Below are 17377 nucleotides of genomic sequence, written 5' to 3'. Positions count from 1 at the left end.
AGGTAAGTTTTCTGCTTAGTTGAGAGCTTTCTCGAGGTATACAGAATTAAATGCACATACATAGAGATTACGTGATGTCCAAATTATTTGTATTTTTTATGGAAGGCAGAACCATTGATACCAGCGTTGGCAGTAATATACATAATTTTGATTTGCTCCTCGAGAAAACACATTTCTAATTTACCTTATCCCCAATTGGATGTGTCATTGACAGACAATTTACTCTGAAGACACCCACCAAACAGAATAAAAACTGCTGATTTACTAAATAACTGTCGACAAGTATCTCCGACCCTAACGCATGTTTTATGATGCGAGAAATGTTAGCTGTTCAACCTGATATTTTTCATTTCTATTGCTCTTCTCAATGGGCTTGTCATTTTGTGGTCAAGATAATTCTCAAGGGAATGTGGAGAGAAGGTTATTGTGTGTGTTTGTTTGTTTGTGTGTGTGTGTGTAATGTGTGTAATGTGTGTGTGTGTGTGTGTGTGTGTGGGGGGGGGGGGGTCGTCAATATGTAATGATATTGGAAGACAGCCAAAGAAGTAACGTTACTGGCAATATAAAGTTTTGTATTTGAATTTCCATCTGAAAGAAGGAAGTGATTCTGTGACTCAACTCACAAAGCTACAGTAGCATGAGAGTTTGTTTGTTTGTGTGTGTGTGTGTAATGTGTGTGTGTGTGTGTGTGTGTGGGGGGGGGGGGGGGTCGTCAATATGTAATGATATTGGAAGACAGCCAAAGAAGTAACGTTACTGGCAATATAAAGTTTTGTATTTGAATTTCCATCTGAAAGAAGGAAGTGATTCTGTGACTCAACTCACAAAGCTACAGTAGCATGAGAGGCCACACCATAATCTATGTGCTAAGAACATACAGGTTGTTCCTTGACACTACTGAACTATGCAGTTCTGATCTTTGACTTTCTGCTGCATGCACTTTCAGTTTATTCAATTTGTATGTCACTTAGAATAAAATAAAATGTAAATGTTTTAATGTAAAAAAGTATTACACTGACATCTGGCGGAGTGTATACTGGAGTAATTTGGTAAGAGTCACAAGAATGTACTGTAGTCTTTCCCATTCTCCTGAACATAGTGTGTCCCAAGCCAGTGAAGCGGACCATGCTATATCTTAGTATTAGTCAGTCATCATCAGAACAGGGAAAGTCCAGTTGGACAGTTGAGTACAGCCCATTGGTTGTCTGTATGAATGTGCTGTACGGCTCAATATCCTGCACCTCCTAAAAGACACAAGCAAAGCAGTCTTACTCATCAATCAACCAACATGACCAAGTATAAACACATTTCATGTATTCATGGGACATTACTAGGCTTAATCATTGATACCATATACTGAAGTCTGTGAAATCACTTGAGCTCATAAAGACATAATGTTTTACTTGAAACTCTTTGGAAGGGACATCGTTTTTCTGGTGAAGTCTCCTTTTGGGCAAAACAAGAGAAAAAAATGAAAAAGAATAAACACAGGGGTAAATAATAGGCCTATGTAACAATGCTTCTAACACTGTTTGTCTGCTTCAAGGGGTATGAGAATACTATTCTCATAACCGCTCTGACAAACTAGATGAGAATTGAAAGGACATATAGCGGTTAAGATTGAAATGGAAACCTATAACCTGTCTGTCTCTAATTGTATCTTTGCATGTGCATTGCATTTGAAACACACAAATGTATTTACTGTATTAAGGCAATGAGTTAATGAGTGGTCATTGACATAGAAAGATCATCTGGTGACTTTGAATGATGTTTACAGAATGAGTCGTCATTGTCATCCTCTTCTGTTCTTTTTGAGTGAGCTAATCTCTTACCAGAGATGTCTTTTCTTCAGAGTTACTCCAACAAAGACAACAGCAACCATGGTCACTGCCAAACCTCCCATCATCATCGTCACATTAGGGTAGGGGCCTTCTTCAGTCATAGACATATGAGACTCTGCGTATGGAGTAGTGTTTTACATTATTTATGTTAATCTTGTTTGTCCCATCAACAATAATTATCATCATAAGGATCATACGAATGAGAATGGAACACTTACCTTTGTAAGAAACATTGATATTTATGAAATGTATTCCTCCATGAAAGGTACACTGACATGTGTAGTTCCCTTCATCAGATGGTGTTGGACGTAAGAAGTGTAAAAATGTTCTTTCCTTCTCTATGTGCATGGTGACTCTGTAGTCACAACTTGTGTGTGTTTTATTACTGTCAAATCGAGATGAAATGTTACATCCATATGTCCAATTATTCACTGTATGTATCTCACATTTGACAGCTGTCATTTCCTCAAATGATGGGTGGGTGCATATAGGAATAGAATTAAACATGTCTGTGAGCACAAAATTGAGAGTTTCTGTAAAAAGAAAAAAAGACAAGTTTCTATAATTAGTGGATGATGGGATAGACTGGGAATACTCTATGCTAAAATCATATTAGTTAAGTACAAATAACTGTGTACTGATCCTTGATTATCTACTGTAGGTATTATAGGCACTCTGTCTGTTGCTCTGATCAAAAGTGTCAGCTAAATTAATACAATGTGTGAGGGGTCAGGTGGAACACAGGGTCCGGGGGCACCCTCTCCTGGGAGGTAGGCCTAAAGACGCTTAATTGAGGTAATCAACTAACAGGTGTAACTCATATTCCTGATTGTGCTTGCTTTAAAGCTCCCGATTAGAGGAAGGAGGGGAGAGTGGAGCCGGAGAGTGACGGGCGCAACGGCGGTTGAGGGACAGTCTGCGTTCACACTGCAGCGACGCGAATCGCTTGCCATCGCTCGCCTTCCCACAGTTCACCACGCTCGGGGGCGTTTCAAACAGATTAATGTAGAATGTAGCTAGTTCTCAAAAGTCACTGTTGTAGTTGTAATGGCCAAGTGTGCAGACTTGGGTTTACGTACTCGCAACATCGATCAAAATACAACTTGCATAGAAAATACAAAACAGTTTAATAGACATACACGTTGACATGTGTAAAAAAACGTTTTACTATATTCCTCAGTCTCTGCTAATCTGTCGATATTAGGTTGGAATCCAGCCTTTATATTTTGGCCTGTCATAATTTTGATGATCTATTTAGTTAAACAGGATGACATCATTCTGAAATACACTGCACAAATTCATGCAATTCCACCTTGAAATTCCTAACCTTTGTCCCAAAGCTGACCAAAGCGAATACTCTGCCTTTTCCATTCATACAATCTCAACAGTTGGTGTGTAGCAGAGAGGATAGAGACTAACTTGTAACCTTATGCTCATGAGTTCAAATCCCCATTCAGCCTATTGTTGTTGGCCAAACATTAAGTAGTTTTGCTCTTTTGTTGTCCAACTCTCGATCTTCTACAGTGTACATGTTTATAATATTTTGCGGAGGAACCCGCATCGCTGCTTGCAGCTATATTTTACGAAGTATTTTTGTTGACCGGTTTTGCCTAGTACGGAAGTGTGCCTGCTAGCGTTCTCACAGTTCTCTCTTCCCCAGTTAAAATATATGTGTACTGAATCTACAGGGACAACAATGCATTAACCAGCTGCAAAGAAAATGTAAGGAACACCAACAAGCATTTGGGAATCTTTCAAATGAAAATATTATCTGGACTTACCGTCAAATGCTGTGTACATTCCCCACATTTCCAAAAGCACAACAAACCTGAATGCACTTTTCCACATTCTACCCAGTAAAACCAACTAACTAATATATTATTCTCCGGACCTGTCTGTCTTTATGTCAACTCAAAGTTTCAAGCTTAATATGCAGATCAAGACATCTTCACTCTTTAACAAGCTCTGTCATCCCAAACACACAAGGCAAGGGGTTGTGTATTAGGAGGCTCTGCACTGTCTTGTTTCCGACCTACAAAACAAGTACAGAAACTAGTGCAGGAGGAAGTGATATTTGATATATTGAGACCATCTATGGGTTCTATAAGTATATGACAATGGGGTAGATAGATAGCTGTGCAGCTCTGGCAACTACTATTTACTGCTCAACATGTTTATTTTCAGTTATAGCAACATTAGGAAACCACAATGTTCTTGGTAACTCAGATGAAGGGTGCAAAGTCACGTTTATTCATAATAAATGAGACAACATTGTATTTGTCCATTACAAATGTCACGGTAAACAATTTAGGTGGAACATGATTCTGTGATTATATTAGAAATGTTGATTATTTTGGGGGGGAGGGGGGGGGGGGTGCTGTGAGCAGAAACCAATATCGATAAGTAATGAAGTTGGAAGAGAGCCAAATCATTTATGTTACCGGAAAGTGGTTGGGAACCAGAGTATGGTAAGAGTCAAAAAGAGTTGTGACCAGTGTGTATCTTAGTATCAGTTAGTCATCATCAGCACAGAGTCCAACTGGATGTCCAGTTGGGCAGTTGAGTAAAGCCCATTGGTTCTCAATATGAATGTGCTGTACGGCTCAATATCCTGCACCTCCTAAAAGACACAAGCAAAGAAGTCTCACTCAACAATCCATATACTGATACCATATACTGAAGTGCTGTGAAATCATTTGAGCTCATAAAGACATTATATTTTACTTGAAACGCTTTGCAAGGGACACAGGTTTTCTGATAAAGTCTCCTTTTGGCCAAAAAAAGAAAAGAAAAGAGAAAATAATTAACACAATGGGAAAGAATAGGCCTATGTAACAATGTCTCGAGCACTTTTTGTCTGCTTCAAGGGGTATGAGAATACTATTCTCATAACTGCTCTGAAAAACTAGATGAGAAGTGAAAGGACCTATAGTGGTTAAGATTGAGATGGAGACCTATAACCTGTCACACTCAACCAAAAGTAGGTCTTTTTGTATGTCTTCAAGGTGCTATCTCTGATTGTATCTTAGCATGTGCATTGTATTTGAAACACACAAATCTATTTACTATATTCGGGCAAGAGCTAATGAGTGGTCATTGACATAGAAAGATCATCTGGTGACTTTGAATGATGTTTACAGAATGAGTCGTCATTGTCATCCTCTTCTGTTCTTTTTGAGTGAGCTAATCTCTTACCAGAGATGTCTTTTCTTCAGAGTTACTCCAACAAAGACAACAGCAACCATGGTCACTGCCAAACCTCCCATCATCATTGTCACATTAGGGTAGGGGCCTTCTTCAGTCATAGACGCATGAGATTCTGCGTACAGAAAGCAAGGTTTAGTGCTTTACACTATTTATGTTGATCTTGTTTGTCTCATCAATAATAATTATCATCATAAAGATCATATTACTGAAAACTTGATGACAGACTGTACATTGTAGGTTGAACACAGAACAGAACACAATGCAGCAGCAGCAGTACATAATAACTTTAATAACACTTACCTTGGTAAGAAACATTGATATATGTGATATTTGTTCCTCCCTGAAAGACACACCAACATGTGTAGTTCCCTTCATCAGATAGTGTTGGACGTATGAAGTGTAAAAATGTTCTTTCCTTCTCTATGTGCATGGGGACTCTGGAGTCACAACTTGTGTGTTTTATTACTGTCAAATCGATACGAAATTCTACATCCATATGTCCAATTATTCACTGTATGTATCTCACAAATGACAGCTGTCATTTCCTCAAATGATAGGTGGGTGCATATACGAATGGAATTAAACATGTCTGTGAGCACAAAATTGAGAGTTTCTGTAAAGAAGGAAAGAAATAGACATTTATATTATTAGTGGATGATGGGATAGACTGGGAATACTCTATGATCAAATCATATTGGTTAAGTAAAAAGAACTGTAATCCTTGATAATACACTGTTATTATTATAGGCACTATCTTTGTGTTGCTTTGTTCAAAAATGTCAGCTAAATTAATACAATGTAAAACATTTTCTCAGTTCTCGCTTCCTCAGGTAAAATATATGTGGACTGAATCTACAGGGACAAGAATGCATGGACAAGTTGCAAAGCAAATGCAGGTAATAGCAACATGCATTTGGGAATAATTCAAATGAAACTATTATCTGTACTTATCCTCAAGGACTGTGCACAATCCCCACATTTCCAAAAGCACAACAAATCAGAATGCACTTTTCCACATTCTACCCAGTAAAACAACTAACCATTATATTATTTTCCGGACCTGTCTGTCTGGATGTCAACTCAAAGTTTCAGGCTAAATATTGATACAGAGCAAGACACGTTCACCCTTTAACAAGCTCTGTCTACTCAAACACACATGGTAAGGGGTTGTGTTTTAAGAGGCTCAGCACTGTTGCTTGTTTCCGACCAACAAAACACATACAGAAGCTTGTGCAGGAGGAAGTGGTATTTGATGTATTGAGGTGTAAAATGTCTGTGTGTTCTATAAGTATATGACAATGGGGTAGATAGCTGTGCAGCCCTGGCAACTACTATTCACTGCTCAACATGTTTATTTTCAGTTTTAGCATGATTAGGAAACCACAATGTTCTTGGTAACTCAGACTAAGTGTGCAAAGTCACTTCAATTAATAATTAACGAGACAACATTGTATTTGTTCATTCCAAATGTCACCGTAAACAATTGAGGTGGAACATGATTCTGTGATGACCAGATCAGACGTCATTACAGATCAACAAACAGATGGAGAGTATTAAAAAAACATGAAAAGAATCGGAATGTTCAGAAAACACGATTGAACTCTTTTCTCCACGAATGGCTCCTTCATCATTGAGGTTCCCATCTATGATTGGTTGGTTGGTGCTCTGCCCCTCAATTTTATATCCATGTTGCATACACAGGCCCAGTTCTCCATGGTCCGGTGCCGCTACTGTGCATTGTCCCAAGTGTACAACATGTAGAAAGCAGAGAACCCCAAGCCTGTCAGTGCTGTCACCATGGCTGTCAGAACGTTCTGGGACCACAGGCATCGCTCCAACTTCTGCTCCAGCCTGGTGCTGCTGGCCAACATGTGCATGAGCTGCAGGGAACAGAGGATGCAAGGAACGGCTTGTTCAACAACGCAAAACACAGCGGTTTAGATAGGTTCTAAAATGCTTTGACACCTCTGTATTACTGTAATACTTTCATACTTCGACACGCTAAATATCCGCTGAACACTTCGACCACAAGAACTGATTGCACTGGTGACTCACAGTGGTATGCATGTCTTGGTACCCGTTGGCCTCCTGTATTTTGGGCTGTTCTTTTTGGCTGTTCCTTACTGGGTTTAGGGCAGGCTTGAGGCCTTCCAGGATATGACATTGCAGCCTGCAGGTACAGACAAGCACTTTATCAGTGAACATCTGAGGTACAATTGTCTTTGGAGACACATAAACAGCAAACACTGTTCTTAATTGTTACATTTTCTACAAATACTTTAGTAGGGCACTTGGTGATTGTGTTTTGTTCATCTAAATGAAAGTGGACGATCTCACCTGTGCTCCATCATTTTGTTTCGTTGGATGCCCTTCCAGAAGGAGGCCAGATCTGGGCCTGTCCCACTGTTCTGCTCCATCTCTGCAGCAATGATCAGGAAGCGGTCCTGAGGCGAGGGTACAGAACCTGCACAGCCAATCAGAAGACATGCAATCAGGTCCAACAGCCGATCAGAAATAATCGAGGACTAACAGATTTTTTCTACATATATATTAAATACAGGTCTACAGATCCTGTTCATGTTTTTATATTGCATTCGCAGTGTAGGACTTCACAGAGTAGGACTAAAGGGTTGAATGGGACAGATGAAGCACCTCCATGCAGGGAAACTATGATCTCTGCATTAGTCCCTGGCTCACAGCTACTGTTGCTGGGCTTCACCCTGTACTTGTTTGGGGCTGTGGTGCGTACCTAAAACCATAGATAGGAGGGTTGTCAAATAAGCCAAATATACATCTATGTATGCATACATTTATATGTACACATGTATACATAAATCTAGTGAACAGCAGTGAAGTGAGGATTGTCTGGAACCTTCCTTCCTGTGTTTTTTTACTACTTTAGTACTAAATTAGTTACTAAATTAGTTTCTAGTGTATAAGTAATCACATGATTTTCAATTTGCTTTTGTTGTTTACACTTTTCTGGTATTGTTTTGGTTGTGATTGGATGCACATGGTTGAACACATTGGTTATCCAGTGTTTACAGAGGAATGTTCTAGAGTCCACTGAGCAAGACTTACCTTAAAGGCCACTGGGTTTTTGGCGACATTATTAAGGACGATCAGACATTTCTTCTCGCTCTCTTGGGAGCCAAAGCACAGCTCTTCAGCAGGACTGCAGCAGGAAAATATACAAGATCAAATGCTGAAAAACCCACTTCTGTTCTTTCCTTTTTTCTCTGTCTTGACACTTCACTTCAAAAACAAGTGGTTTAGTCTGTGTGCTCACTCTGCAGAAGCGTGGTGCGCCACAGTCCTCATACATAGGCCAAGCATTAAACTGTACATGCACCTGCAAATTACATTGTGTGCATAACTGCAGAATATTCTATTCCATTTCAAGTGTGTAACATCAATGCAAAATAGAACCTAATATGGAGTAAAGCATGGTGACACTGTACTACACCACAGTAATGATGTAGGACATGGACACAAATATGTATTACACTGTACATGCAAATGGATAAAAAAAAGTCAAAAAATGAAGAAAATAAATGAGTGCAGTTTTTTTCTCTAACCTGACATGGAGCAAAGAGCCTTTCCAAGTCGTCATGGGTCTCCTAGCTGTCCAGACTCTGCTCACAGTGTCCATGTCCCCATCCTCAGAAAAGGACACCTGCTCCTCCAGATGGATAGAGATGGAGGACAAATATATCTGTTATCGATATGCTATGCTATTATCTATGCTCGCTACATATGACTGAAACTGGTTAGTACGACGGCTCTGAACTAGGCGGTTGGTTGGATGAAGGCATGGACGGCGGCACCTTTTTGGGGATGACGGCTGGCTCTGCCGTCTCACCATCCTGCTCTCCATCTTTCACCTCATCAGATATGGACGGCTGGAAGTCATCGTCAGGCAGAGGTGGATAGCTGTATTTGAAGGGGTCCTGTGAATTAGATGTGAACAGAAGAGCTACTTTAGCCAAACCAGATCCCAGGAAACACAGAAGCAATCACATTCTTTAATGCAACTCACAGCATAACCCGAACGTTTTGCCTGTAGGCTGTCTGTATTGTGTTCATGAGAATACAGTCCCTTTATGTGTAGTCATACATAATATACAGCTGTGGCTACATGCTAATGAGGCTAAATGTGTGTACTGTATGCACCCATTATCAATGTATATATTAATCCAATGGACAGAGGAATTATGTGGACAGCATACATTTTACCTAACAAAAGTTTAAACAAGCATAAAGGTGTCTTCTGAACTGTATGCAGAGCAGAAAGCAGATGGGTAGCCTGTGTAGATACTGTTCACGTGTGTCTGGTACTGCAGCTGTAGGGAACGTACTGTTCCTCCCATGTAAGATGGTAGGTGTTCTGCGTCGACGTAAGTCTGGATGTCACTCTTGGAGACAAACTTCAGTTTGTCGATAGCATCTGGGTCCAGCCAGGTCTTAATGACCTTCCAAGCAGCTAGGGTGTAGATTACGTGACTGGGATTACAAACAGAGCTGTGATAGAATGGTGCTAATGGTGGTTCTTGAGATGGGCAGGCCAGCATGGTCTTGAATAGACTCAAATGAACGGAAATACTTGCCATGACTCACCATTCATGATCCATGGCATGTCGTACATGAGCATTTTAGCTGAAAATCAACGGAATTAAAGAAACACAAATCAAACAAGGCATGAGCTTTCCCTTTAAGGACGATTATCAGATGGGAGTCGCATGCAGGTCAAACATCCCATATGATTTCCCAATAGGTTAAAATGTTTTTGAAATGTTAAAGAGACAACGCAAGTCCAGCACATTAAAGGAACATTATCCTGGATTATTAAAATGCAACAAATCATAAACAAGAGTGACAAAATGACCGTATTCCCAGCTACTTACAAAGCAATCTTGGGTAATATACCTGGAAGCAATTAATGATGTACTTCACAATCTCCATGTCCTACAAGAGAAGCGACACAGCAGATACTGATCGCATAAATACATCATTTGGAACAATAAGAGAGGAAACATGTTCAGTAAAGACGCAGCTGTATCTCTTTCTGAACAGACTTAGAGCCCCAAGCCAGAGCCTGACCCAGATAAGACAGAGAAGCTAACTTTGGCTCTCACATACTGCTTCTGTTTACTCAATCATATGACCCGTAATACCCCTCGGAAAATATCTCAGCCTTTTCTTATACAACAACGTATTGTGCTTACACTGGATAGTCCACTGTGTGTGTGGTGTGCAAAAAGAAGGATGCAGATATTCTCTTGAAGAAGGAACTAATATCTCATTTATCTTTCAACAGCTTTTGTCATTCTAGACGTTTTTATGGTCCAAGATTACCTTTGAGCTCAACATAGGCTAGTGTCTGATCATGCCACATTAGGCCGTTGGGTAGTTTTGGAGCAAGCATAAACACAATCATAAAGAGGGGGATACATTGTCTACAGTAATGATAACCGAAACTCCTCCCTGAGTAATACTGAGATACAGTGACGCTGTAAGTTTCGAAAGGACGTTGGGTTTCACAAAAGACGCATTCACGTGTCCCAAACAAATACAAAAAACCTCCCATGATGATGAGATTGAGAGAGTGAGAGAGGAAATGAGTGAGAGCAGAGGGGAGGGGTGTGGAGAGCAGTTTCTTACGACATTTCCTAGACCCGACTCAGACATGTCGAAAACCACAGTGAGGGACATTCCAGGTTCTCTCTTGGCGTAGCGCTCTAACCAGAAGGCCACATACCTCTTCCTCTCCTGTAACATCTGCGGGTCTTTCACATGTAACTTCACCCTAAACCAGACTGGGGAGAAAACATACTGTTTACTGCCAGCAGTCAGCATGAACACAATGTTTTATTTGGATTTCAATAACGGACCTCGTCAAGACAATAGACACGTACACAGTTTGTTGCCTTCTTTATCATAGCCATGGAGGTAGTGCACACCAGACTCAAAGAGAGCATTCTGGATACAGCTTTCATTTATGTCTAGAAGAAGAGAGATTCATCAATTAGAAAAATGGGTATGCTGATTGAAACTAACCTGAGGTTAGTGTAAAAATGAAAGTGTCATTGTGTGTGTGTGTGTGTTTGTGTGTGCATGTGGGACATGCATGGCCCTTCTGCCTTCACTAAACAGAGGGTTCTCTATTGTAGTAGTTACAATTCTTTTCATTGTAAACCAGCCCAGGGTCTAACTTCATGCCATTGTAAAAATCTTTATACAATCCTTTCCCACCTGTGTATATTCAGTTTCCAAACAGTGATCAATGCTTTCTGACAACACCTGGTATGCCATCTTGAATAACTGGTTTAAGAGGGTTTACTGTAACCAACATGTGACGTTTGCAAATGGAACAACCAGTTTTGGATCAATCTAATCTAATGATGGAAAAGTGTTCCTTGAACAAAGACAACCCACCATTCAGTTTGAATTCCTTTCTCCACTTTAGGCTCTCATCGATCATTTTCAAGGTGTCTTCCAACACATAGTGCCTCCAGTCCAAATAACCGTCCACCAAAGCGTCGTCATTCAGTAATCTGTCCACATCCCTGATGTCATACTTGTCACATGGATCTGTGACAGATTTAAATGGAATGCATGACTGCGCATGTTTTTGTCCAGACACACGTTTCTTGTCTAAGCTTTCTCTACAATGTATTAACTTTTGTTTAGAAATAATATTTAATACAACTGTACCTAAAACACCTGTAACTTCCGTTACAGGCTATACATTCTGTATGAGATTTTTTAAATTATTCTCTTCACAGCGCATTCCACATCTCACCTTGTGCATATTCCGCGCTGAATCTTTGTCTTATTTCTGCTATTTTCTTTTGAATAAAACAAGTTTATAAAAAGTTATCAATATGTCTGCATTTCATGTTACATAATGCATTGTCTGATAAGAGTTTTAAAAAGTGCTGTAATCTGTGTATAGCCTACCTTTAGTGATTCCGTTGAACCTGCGTCCGCCATACTCAGCTCCAGAGTTCCGACCAGACAGTGTAAATACTTGTCTCCAACCAGTTACAGAGGGGCGGGATTGGGATAAATGCCATGTTCTTCTTGACAAATGTACGCGATTCACTGAAGCTACAGGTATGAAATTTGAGCGAGAGAAAGTTGGAAGGATTGTCTTACTAGCTTACTGTCTAAGCTTTAAACATGCATTGTTAAATTATTCGATTTCATTTATTTTATTTCGTGCAGATAAATAAACAGGGTACGTTTTTTTCCTTGGAAAGGAACCTCAAGTGGAACGGTTATTCCAAGTCCAAGCAGGCATAGGTCACCCTGTCCATCTTATTCAGTCCACTAGGTGGTGGCATACACGCATACATGCTTTTGACAATATTGTAGTCAACAAAGTGAGCTCATAAGGTAGCCGACTAGTAATGCAAGTTTGATAAACGTGTACAATACACTGTCAAATTAAGCTTTTGTATCAATTAATACTGTTTTAACTAACGTGCGTTCTCTAGCTGGCCTCCATAACATGTGACGGTGACGTATGTAACGTTGTTTGTTAGCAATAGCTAGCTAGCTAGTCGACGATTACCCTCCCGCATGCCACACCGTGGACTTCTGTAGCCTGTTTGGGGCATGCAGTTAAGTTAAGCCAGTTACACAAAGTTATCCTCATAGTGATAGCTTGCGTGCTAATTCATTTGCGTATGTTCAAGTTTACAATTTGTATTACTTTAGGTCCGGCAATGAAATAAACTAAGCACCAGCAATCAAGTCATAACATCAGCATGGTAAGTTAGCTAGCTAGCTAGTAGCATAGCACAACTGTGCAGTGTGGTAGCCTACTTCACAGCATAGTCTCTCGATGAGCTTCATTGGTTTGTAGTTGCTACTCAAATGTCTTCTTCATGTACGCTAGCGCTAACTAATATAAAAGGGAGCTGTGTAGTTCTGATACGTAAGACTTTATGTGACATACTTTTTGGGCGAAATCTAATCTCTCATACCATCTCTCATGCCATAAATAGGAAGAACTGGGGAAGGATTCCACCTGGTTTGCTGACCCAATGTATGGCCGGTATTGGCAGCACTATCAGCAGGCTATGCGGTGGCACCAGAGGCACAGACATGCCTATAGGAAGGCTCTGGAGGCTGCTTTTAGCCCAGGCTACAACTACCAGTACCCCAACACCCCCCAACGCTATGCTGACTGGCAGAATGAAGGGAGTGGGGGTAAGGCTGATGAGGGGCTCACTGCTAAGGGCCCGAGGGAGGAGGTAGGACATGATTCTGAGAGCGAGACATACGGCTACGGCTCGGACACCGATGGTTCGGACAGCGAGATTGAGTGCGATGTCAGCAACATGGAGATCACTGAGGAGCTGCGCCAGTATTTTGCTCAGACAGAGCGGCACAAGGAAGAGCTTAGTAAGTATGTGTGTGTGTGTGTGTGTGTGTGTGAATTTGAAGCAAACCAAAACTAGTGAGCACACAGGGCTGTTTAATTGGTAGCTGTTGAGTTGTAGAAGGTGTAGAAGCCGTGTCACTTCATAACAGCTCAGATACTCTGACAAAAGAACCTTTCCCTGAAACACACCAGCGCGGTAATCGACCTCTCTTCTGGAAAAGGAGCGCATCGCACTGATGGGCTTGGTTAGTGTTTCAGTAGGTGACACGGCTTGCTGAATAATGAATCGTCGTGAAGCTCGCATGTAAAGCCTCCATTTTGTTCCCTCCCCTGCAGAGAAGCAGCAGCAGCTGGAGGCTGAGCAGGCGGAGAGCTATGTGTTGGCCGACCAGGACATGCACAGGGTGTCCTGGCGCAGCGCGCTGCCTCCCATGGAGCGGCCAGGTGAGCGCCGCGGGGCCGAGATGAAGAAGCTATACGGGGCGACCGCCGCCAAGATCCAGGGGATGGAGACGGCCATGCAGCTCACCTTCGACAGGAACTGTGACAGGAAACAGCCCAAGTACTGGCCCGTCATCCCCCTGAAACTGTAACTCAAAAGTGGATCTCCCCTGAGGCCTGCTGGGGGAAGTACTTGTCTGGTGTTCTCGTTGACCTGATGCACTGCTCTGAGCTGCTGGTGCTGACATCAAGGCTTTGGTTTGGTGTCTTTTTTAGCGTCTATTTTACAAATTACCCACCCTGCCACACACGGGATGTTGACCAAGGGCGGAGGTAGTTGTTTCTGTGACTCTTTGCCAAGGTTTTTTGGGCCAGTGGTTCCCTAAATGGATTATAAATGCATAAGTTGCACACTCAACAGGTCGGGAGAGGGTAACATATGCATACATGGGTTGGTGTGGAATGAACAGGGAATTTTCTCGTTCATGTAATCAGATTCTGCTTAGATCAGGTGTTCCTTGACTAATTAATTCTGAGAATGCTTTTGACAGTTCTGTCCTTCTCTGGCCTGAGCTTTTATGCCACAGGAATGAAGCAACTTCTGTTACTTTGTGGTAGACCTGTTATATGTGATTCATAGATTAAATTAAAATTCTCATCCCAATGTTATCTGCTTCATCATTGCATGGTTTAAACAAAAGTCACAACTTTTTGGGTGTCTCCAATGCCTTGGTTTTTTAAAGATGTATTTAAAGAATATTGTTGATATTGTTTCTAATAAAGTTTTCTGTGACCAAGTGAAGTTTCCTGATTAAGCCTGTGATTGACTAGCCTGGCCCTGCCCTCCTACACTTCCGCTCAATTTGGATTTTGCTTCAGTAGTAGTACAAATGTAATGTATGAGGGTCTGGTTAGGACCAGGCTAGTGATTGATGCCCTCTCCTTATTTTTATGCAAATGAGATGCAGATTGTTTGAAAGCCAATAGACTAGTAGGCCTACTGTGTAAATTCTTCTTTTGACAATTCCAAGAGGAGTAGGCGACTTTAAGGTCACATTCAGACCAAAGGGGTTGCATCATTTAACAATAGCACTAGGCCTCGGTCACATATTGCAGTGAGAAGCCGTCTACTGATCAATTACTAAGGTAATGTTCTTTTTGAATGAACAGTAATTATCATGTTATCTGTCTCCAAATTGGGTCCCTACCGGATCTGGCAAAAAGAAAAGGTGTTAGGGAAAGAAAGACGAAGAAACCTGGACCTGAATAGTGACGACACCGTCCCATTCCTAAGTGGGGACCTCTTTTGAGACCGATCGACTTTTGGTGCGGTCGTGGCTGTATGCATATTGTAGCGCACGTCTTTATCCAGCAAAAAAACTTCCCTGCCTGCTGAATTTGTCACATCTTCATAGTCCGAAGTTCAAGTAACGCTATGGGTATGTAGTGAACAATACAACTCGATGCATTTGTTTGCAATTGTATTTCTAAATTGGAGTTTGTTTCTTTGTTCTTGTAATAAATTAGAAAGTTGCACAATTGTTTGAGAGCTCATTGCTTTCCTTTCAAAGCAGATTGGGATGTCATTTTGTAATCGGTTGATGAGATTAGATCGAAACTAAATGTATATTATTTTCGACTGAAGGTAGATTTGTTGTTTCACTTAAACATTTCACATACTTCCTTACATGCATTTCATATGTCCCATAGCTTCAGGTAGGTTAGCATATGTTCTAATAACATGACTCGTCAAATGTAAAAATCATACAATGTGTATTTACTTTAACTTTACCATATGCCATTTGTTATTTTCTTTTTTTTACTTTAAGCCAATGAATTACAGTAATGTGGTTTTAGGGGCCAGTCGTGGAGTGCTCACGTTTTACAGAGTGTAGCCTATTTGTGTGTCAGTGTGTTTGTGATCACAGTGTGATAGACAGTGTAATGGGTGTGCATGTTTGTGACCTAATGTAGCTAACTTCCTAATGTGCAGTTCTAAGTATATGTCCAGGGAGACAAGTCATGTCACCATTGGTTTATCCCGCGGCTCAGAGCAGCATGACATAGGAGGTGCTCTCAACCACACAGTTAAACAGGATGATGTGACATCATTCTTAGGATCCCGGATTATGAATCCTCTGTATCATGGACCTGTGTGTTACACAATGTTCTCCTAATAGTCCCTAGTGGATTTAAAATGGGATCCTAAATGGATTAGAGCCGAACAATCTACTTGGTGATCAGCCTGTGAGTTCTCAACCTGCACAGTGGGCTATACATTTCCTCCCTGAAACCAGAAAATCAAAAGAGGCAGTACTGAGTCTGTTGCTTTGTGTCAGTCTGTCTATTTCTCTCACATTCCCAACATCTGTTTTGAATAAGCCGTAGTAGAGGTAGAGGTGCCTATCGAAGGTTCTGACAGGACAGTCAGACTGTTTTGTTTCAGAATAGGCAGACAAGATGTCTCCCGGTGACCTGTTTTACCTGAAAGAACGCAGCCTCCTTTAGCCTGGAGCCAACAGACAATCTGCCTCCATTTCCCTTCCTCCTTCTCTTTTTCTCTCCTGTTCCTCCTTTTATTTCCTTTCTGCCCGTAGGTTTTTTACCACAGAGCAGGTTGTGTTCGTTATCAGCCTGCAGGGGGCACAGTCATTGACAAAGGGGAACATTGTTTATTGTGTCTAGGAGGGAGAGGAATCTATTGAGTTAGCTTGCTAAATGAACACACTCACGCTCACACACTCAAACATAAGCATGGAGAAATAATGCATGTCTATTCCCACACTTTTCTTTCGACACGAAAGTGATGATGCAGATTTCACCTTGAGAACAACGCACGGTTTTGCTGTCCTGGCCAGTAGTGGGGGCTGTTCATTTGGAGATATGTATTCAACCCTTGGCTCCTGCGATCAGCTAGACCCAATTGAGGTCCATAGAGAGGTACCTGTTGCTATGGTGACAGCTATACAAAGGGCTTAAGGCATCATCTCAATCCTGTCACGTGTTAGATCTTATGTGTGTGAGTGTAAGGAAGACACACCCAAGCAGGCACACATGGGCACAATCACAGACACACACACACATGCAGTAATAGCAATTTGTGTACATTTCTGATAATGATGTAGACGTGACAGTGATCGGCGACGCTGCAGTAAAGAAATGGCTTAATTGCTTGCCTTCTCTTTGAGGCGAAACCTGTTTGCTGATTGAACCCCTGCCCTGAAAGACTCTGTACATGGATTGGCACTGGCATGCCGGGCGCAGGTGCAGGAGATGTTGAGGCGAAGGCCCCTTTCATGTGACCTGGGTATTCATGAAGGGTGGGGATGGGGGTTGGATTTGATGATGCAACATCATCACATGGAGCTGTCATCCAGCAGAATCTGGGCCAGAAGGATTATGGGCTAGTCAGATAAATCAGTGGGGGGTTGGGGTGGGAGCAGTGGCCCTGCCTCGACCCAGGCTAAGCAAATTTACAAAGACACCCGTCACGTAT

The 17377-nt window shown here is 41.4% G+C and overlaps 3 protein-coding genes across 6 annotated transcripts; 1 reads left to right on the top strand and 2 right to left on the bottom strand.

Moving 5' to 3' along the window:
* Nucleotides 1-762: 762 nt before the first annotated feature.
* LOC146261055 (uncharacterized) lies at nt 763-3840 on the bottom strand. Its single transcript, XM_084668424.1, has 5 exons — nt 3623-3840; nt 2060-2374; nt 1833-1956; nt 1404-1446; nt 763-1244 (listed from the first exon to the last, which is right to left on the bottom strand). The coding sequence occupies exons 1-5, from the start codon at nt 3687-3689 to the stop codon at nt 1146-1148; spliced, it is 648 nt and encodes a 215-aa protein (XP_084524550.1). The 5' UTR covers nt 3690-3840; the 3' UTR covers nt 763-1145.
* A 2542-nt stretch (nt 3841-6382) lies between these two features.
* Nucleotides 6383-13020, bottom strand: LOC146261054 (motile sperm domain-containing protein 2-like). The gene is made up of 16 exons (XM_084668031.1): nt 12879-13020; nt 12009-12158; nt 11851-11896; nt 11484-11639; nt 10964-11050; nt 10710-10864; nt 9953-10013; nt 9666-9704; nt 9407-9531; nt 8876-8998; nt 8627-8724; nt 8130-8223; nt 7701-7797; nt 7386-7512; nt 7104-7218; nt 6383-6928 (listed from the first exon to the last, which is right to left on the bottom strand). The coding sequence occupies exons 2-16, from the start codon at nt 12039-12041 to the stop codon at nt 6776-6778; spliced, it is 1509 nt and encodes a 502-aa protein (XP_084524157.1). The 5' UTR covers nt 12042-12158; nt 12879-13020; the 3' UTR covers nt 6383-6775.
* On the top strand, nt 12091-14683 carry gemin8 (gem (nuclear organelle) associated protein 8). 4 transcript variants are annotated; one of them, XM_084668035.1, is made up of 4 exons: nt 12091-12164; nt 12771-12823; nt 13061-13460; nt 13777-14683. In XM_084668035.1, exons 2-4 carry the CDS (start codon nt 12821-12823, stop codon nt 14031-14033), a joined length of 660 nt encoding a protein of 219 aa, XP_084524161.1. In that variant the 5' UTR covers nt 12091-12164; nt 12771-12820; the 3' UTR covers nt 14034-14683. The 4 variants fall into 4 exon arrangements, with proteins under 4 accessions (XP_084524161.1, XP_084524160.1, XP_084524158.1 ...); XM_084668034.1 differs by lacking the exon at nt 12091-12164 and adding an exon at nt 12354-12446; XM_084668032.1 differs by lacking the exon at nt 12091-12164 and adding an exon at nt 12379-12674.
* Nucleotides 14684-17377: the final 2694 nt, after the last annotated feature.

This window comes from Hypomesus nipponensis, chromosome 12 (genome assembly GCF_054491055.1).
Source record: "Hypomesus nipponensis isolate SF chromosome 12, ASM5449105v1, whole genome shotgun sequence".
Classification (NCBI taxonomy): Eukaryota; Metazoa; Chordata; class Actinopteri; order Osmeriformes; family Osmeridae; genus Hypomesus; species Hypomesus nipponensis.
The sequence above is the reverse complement of the archived record's forward strand: the minus strand, read 5'-3'. Positions and strand labels throughout refer to the sequence as shown.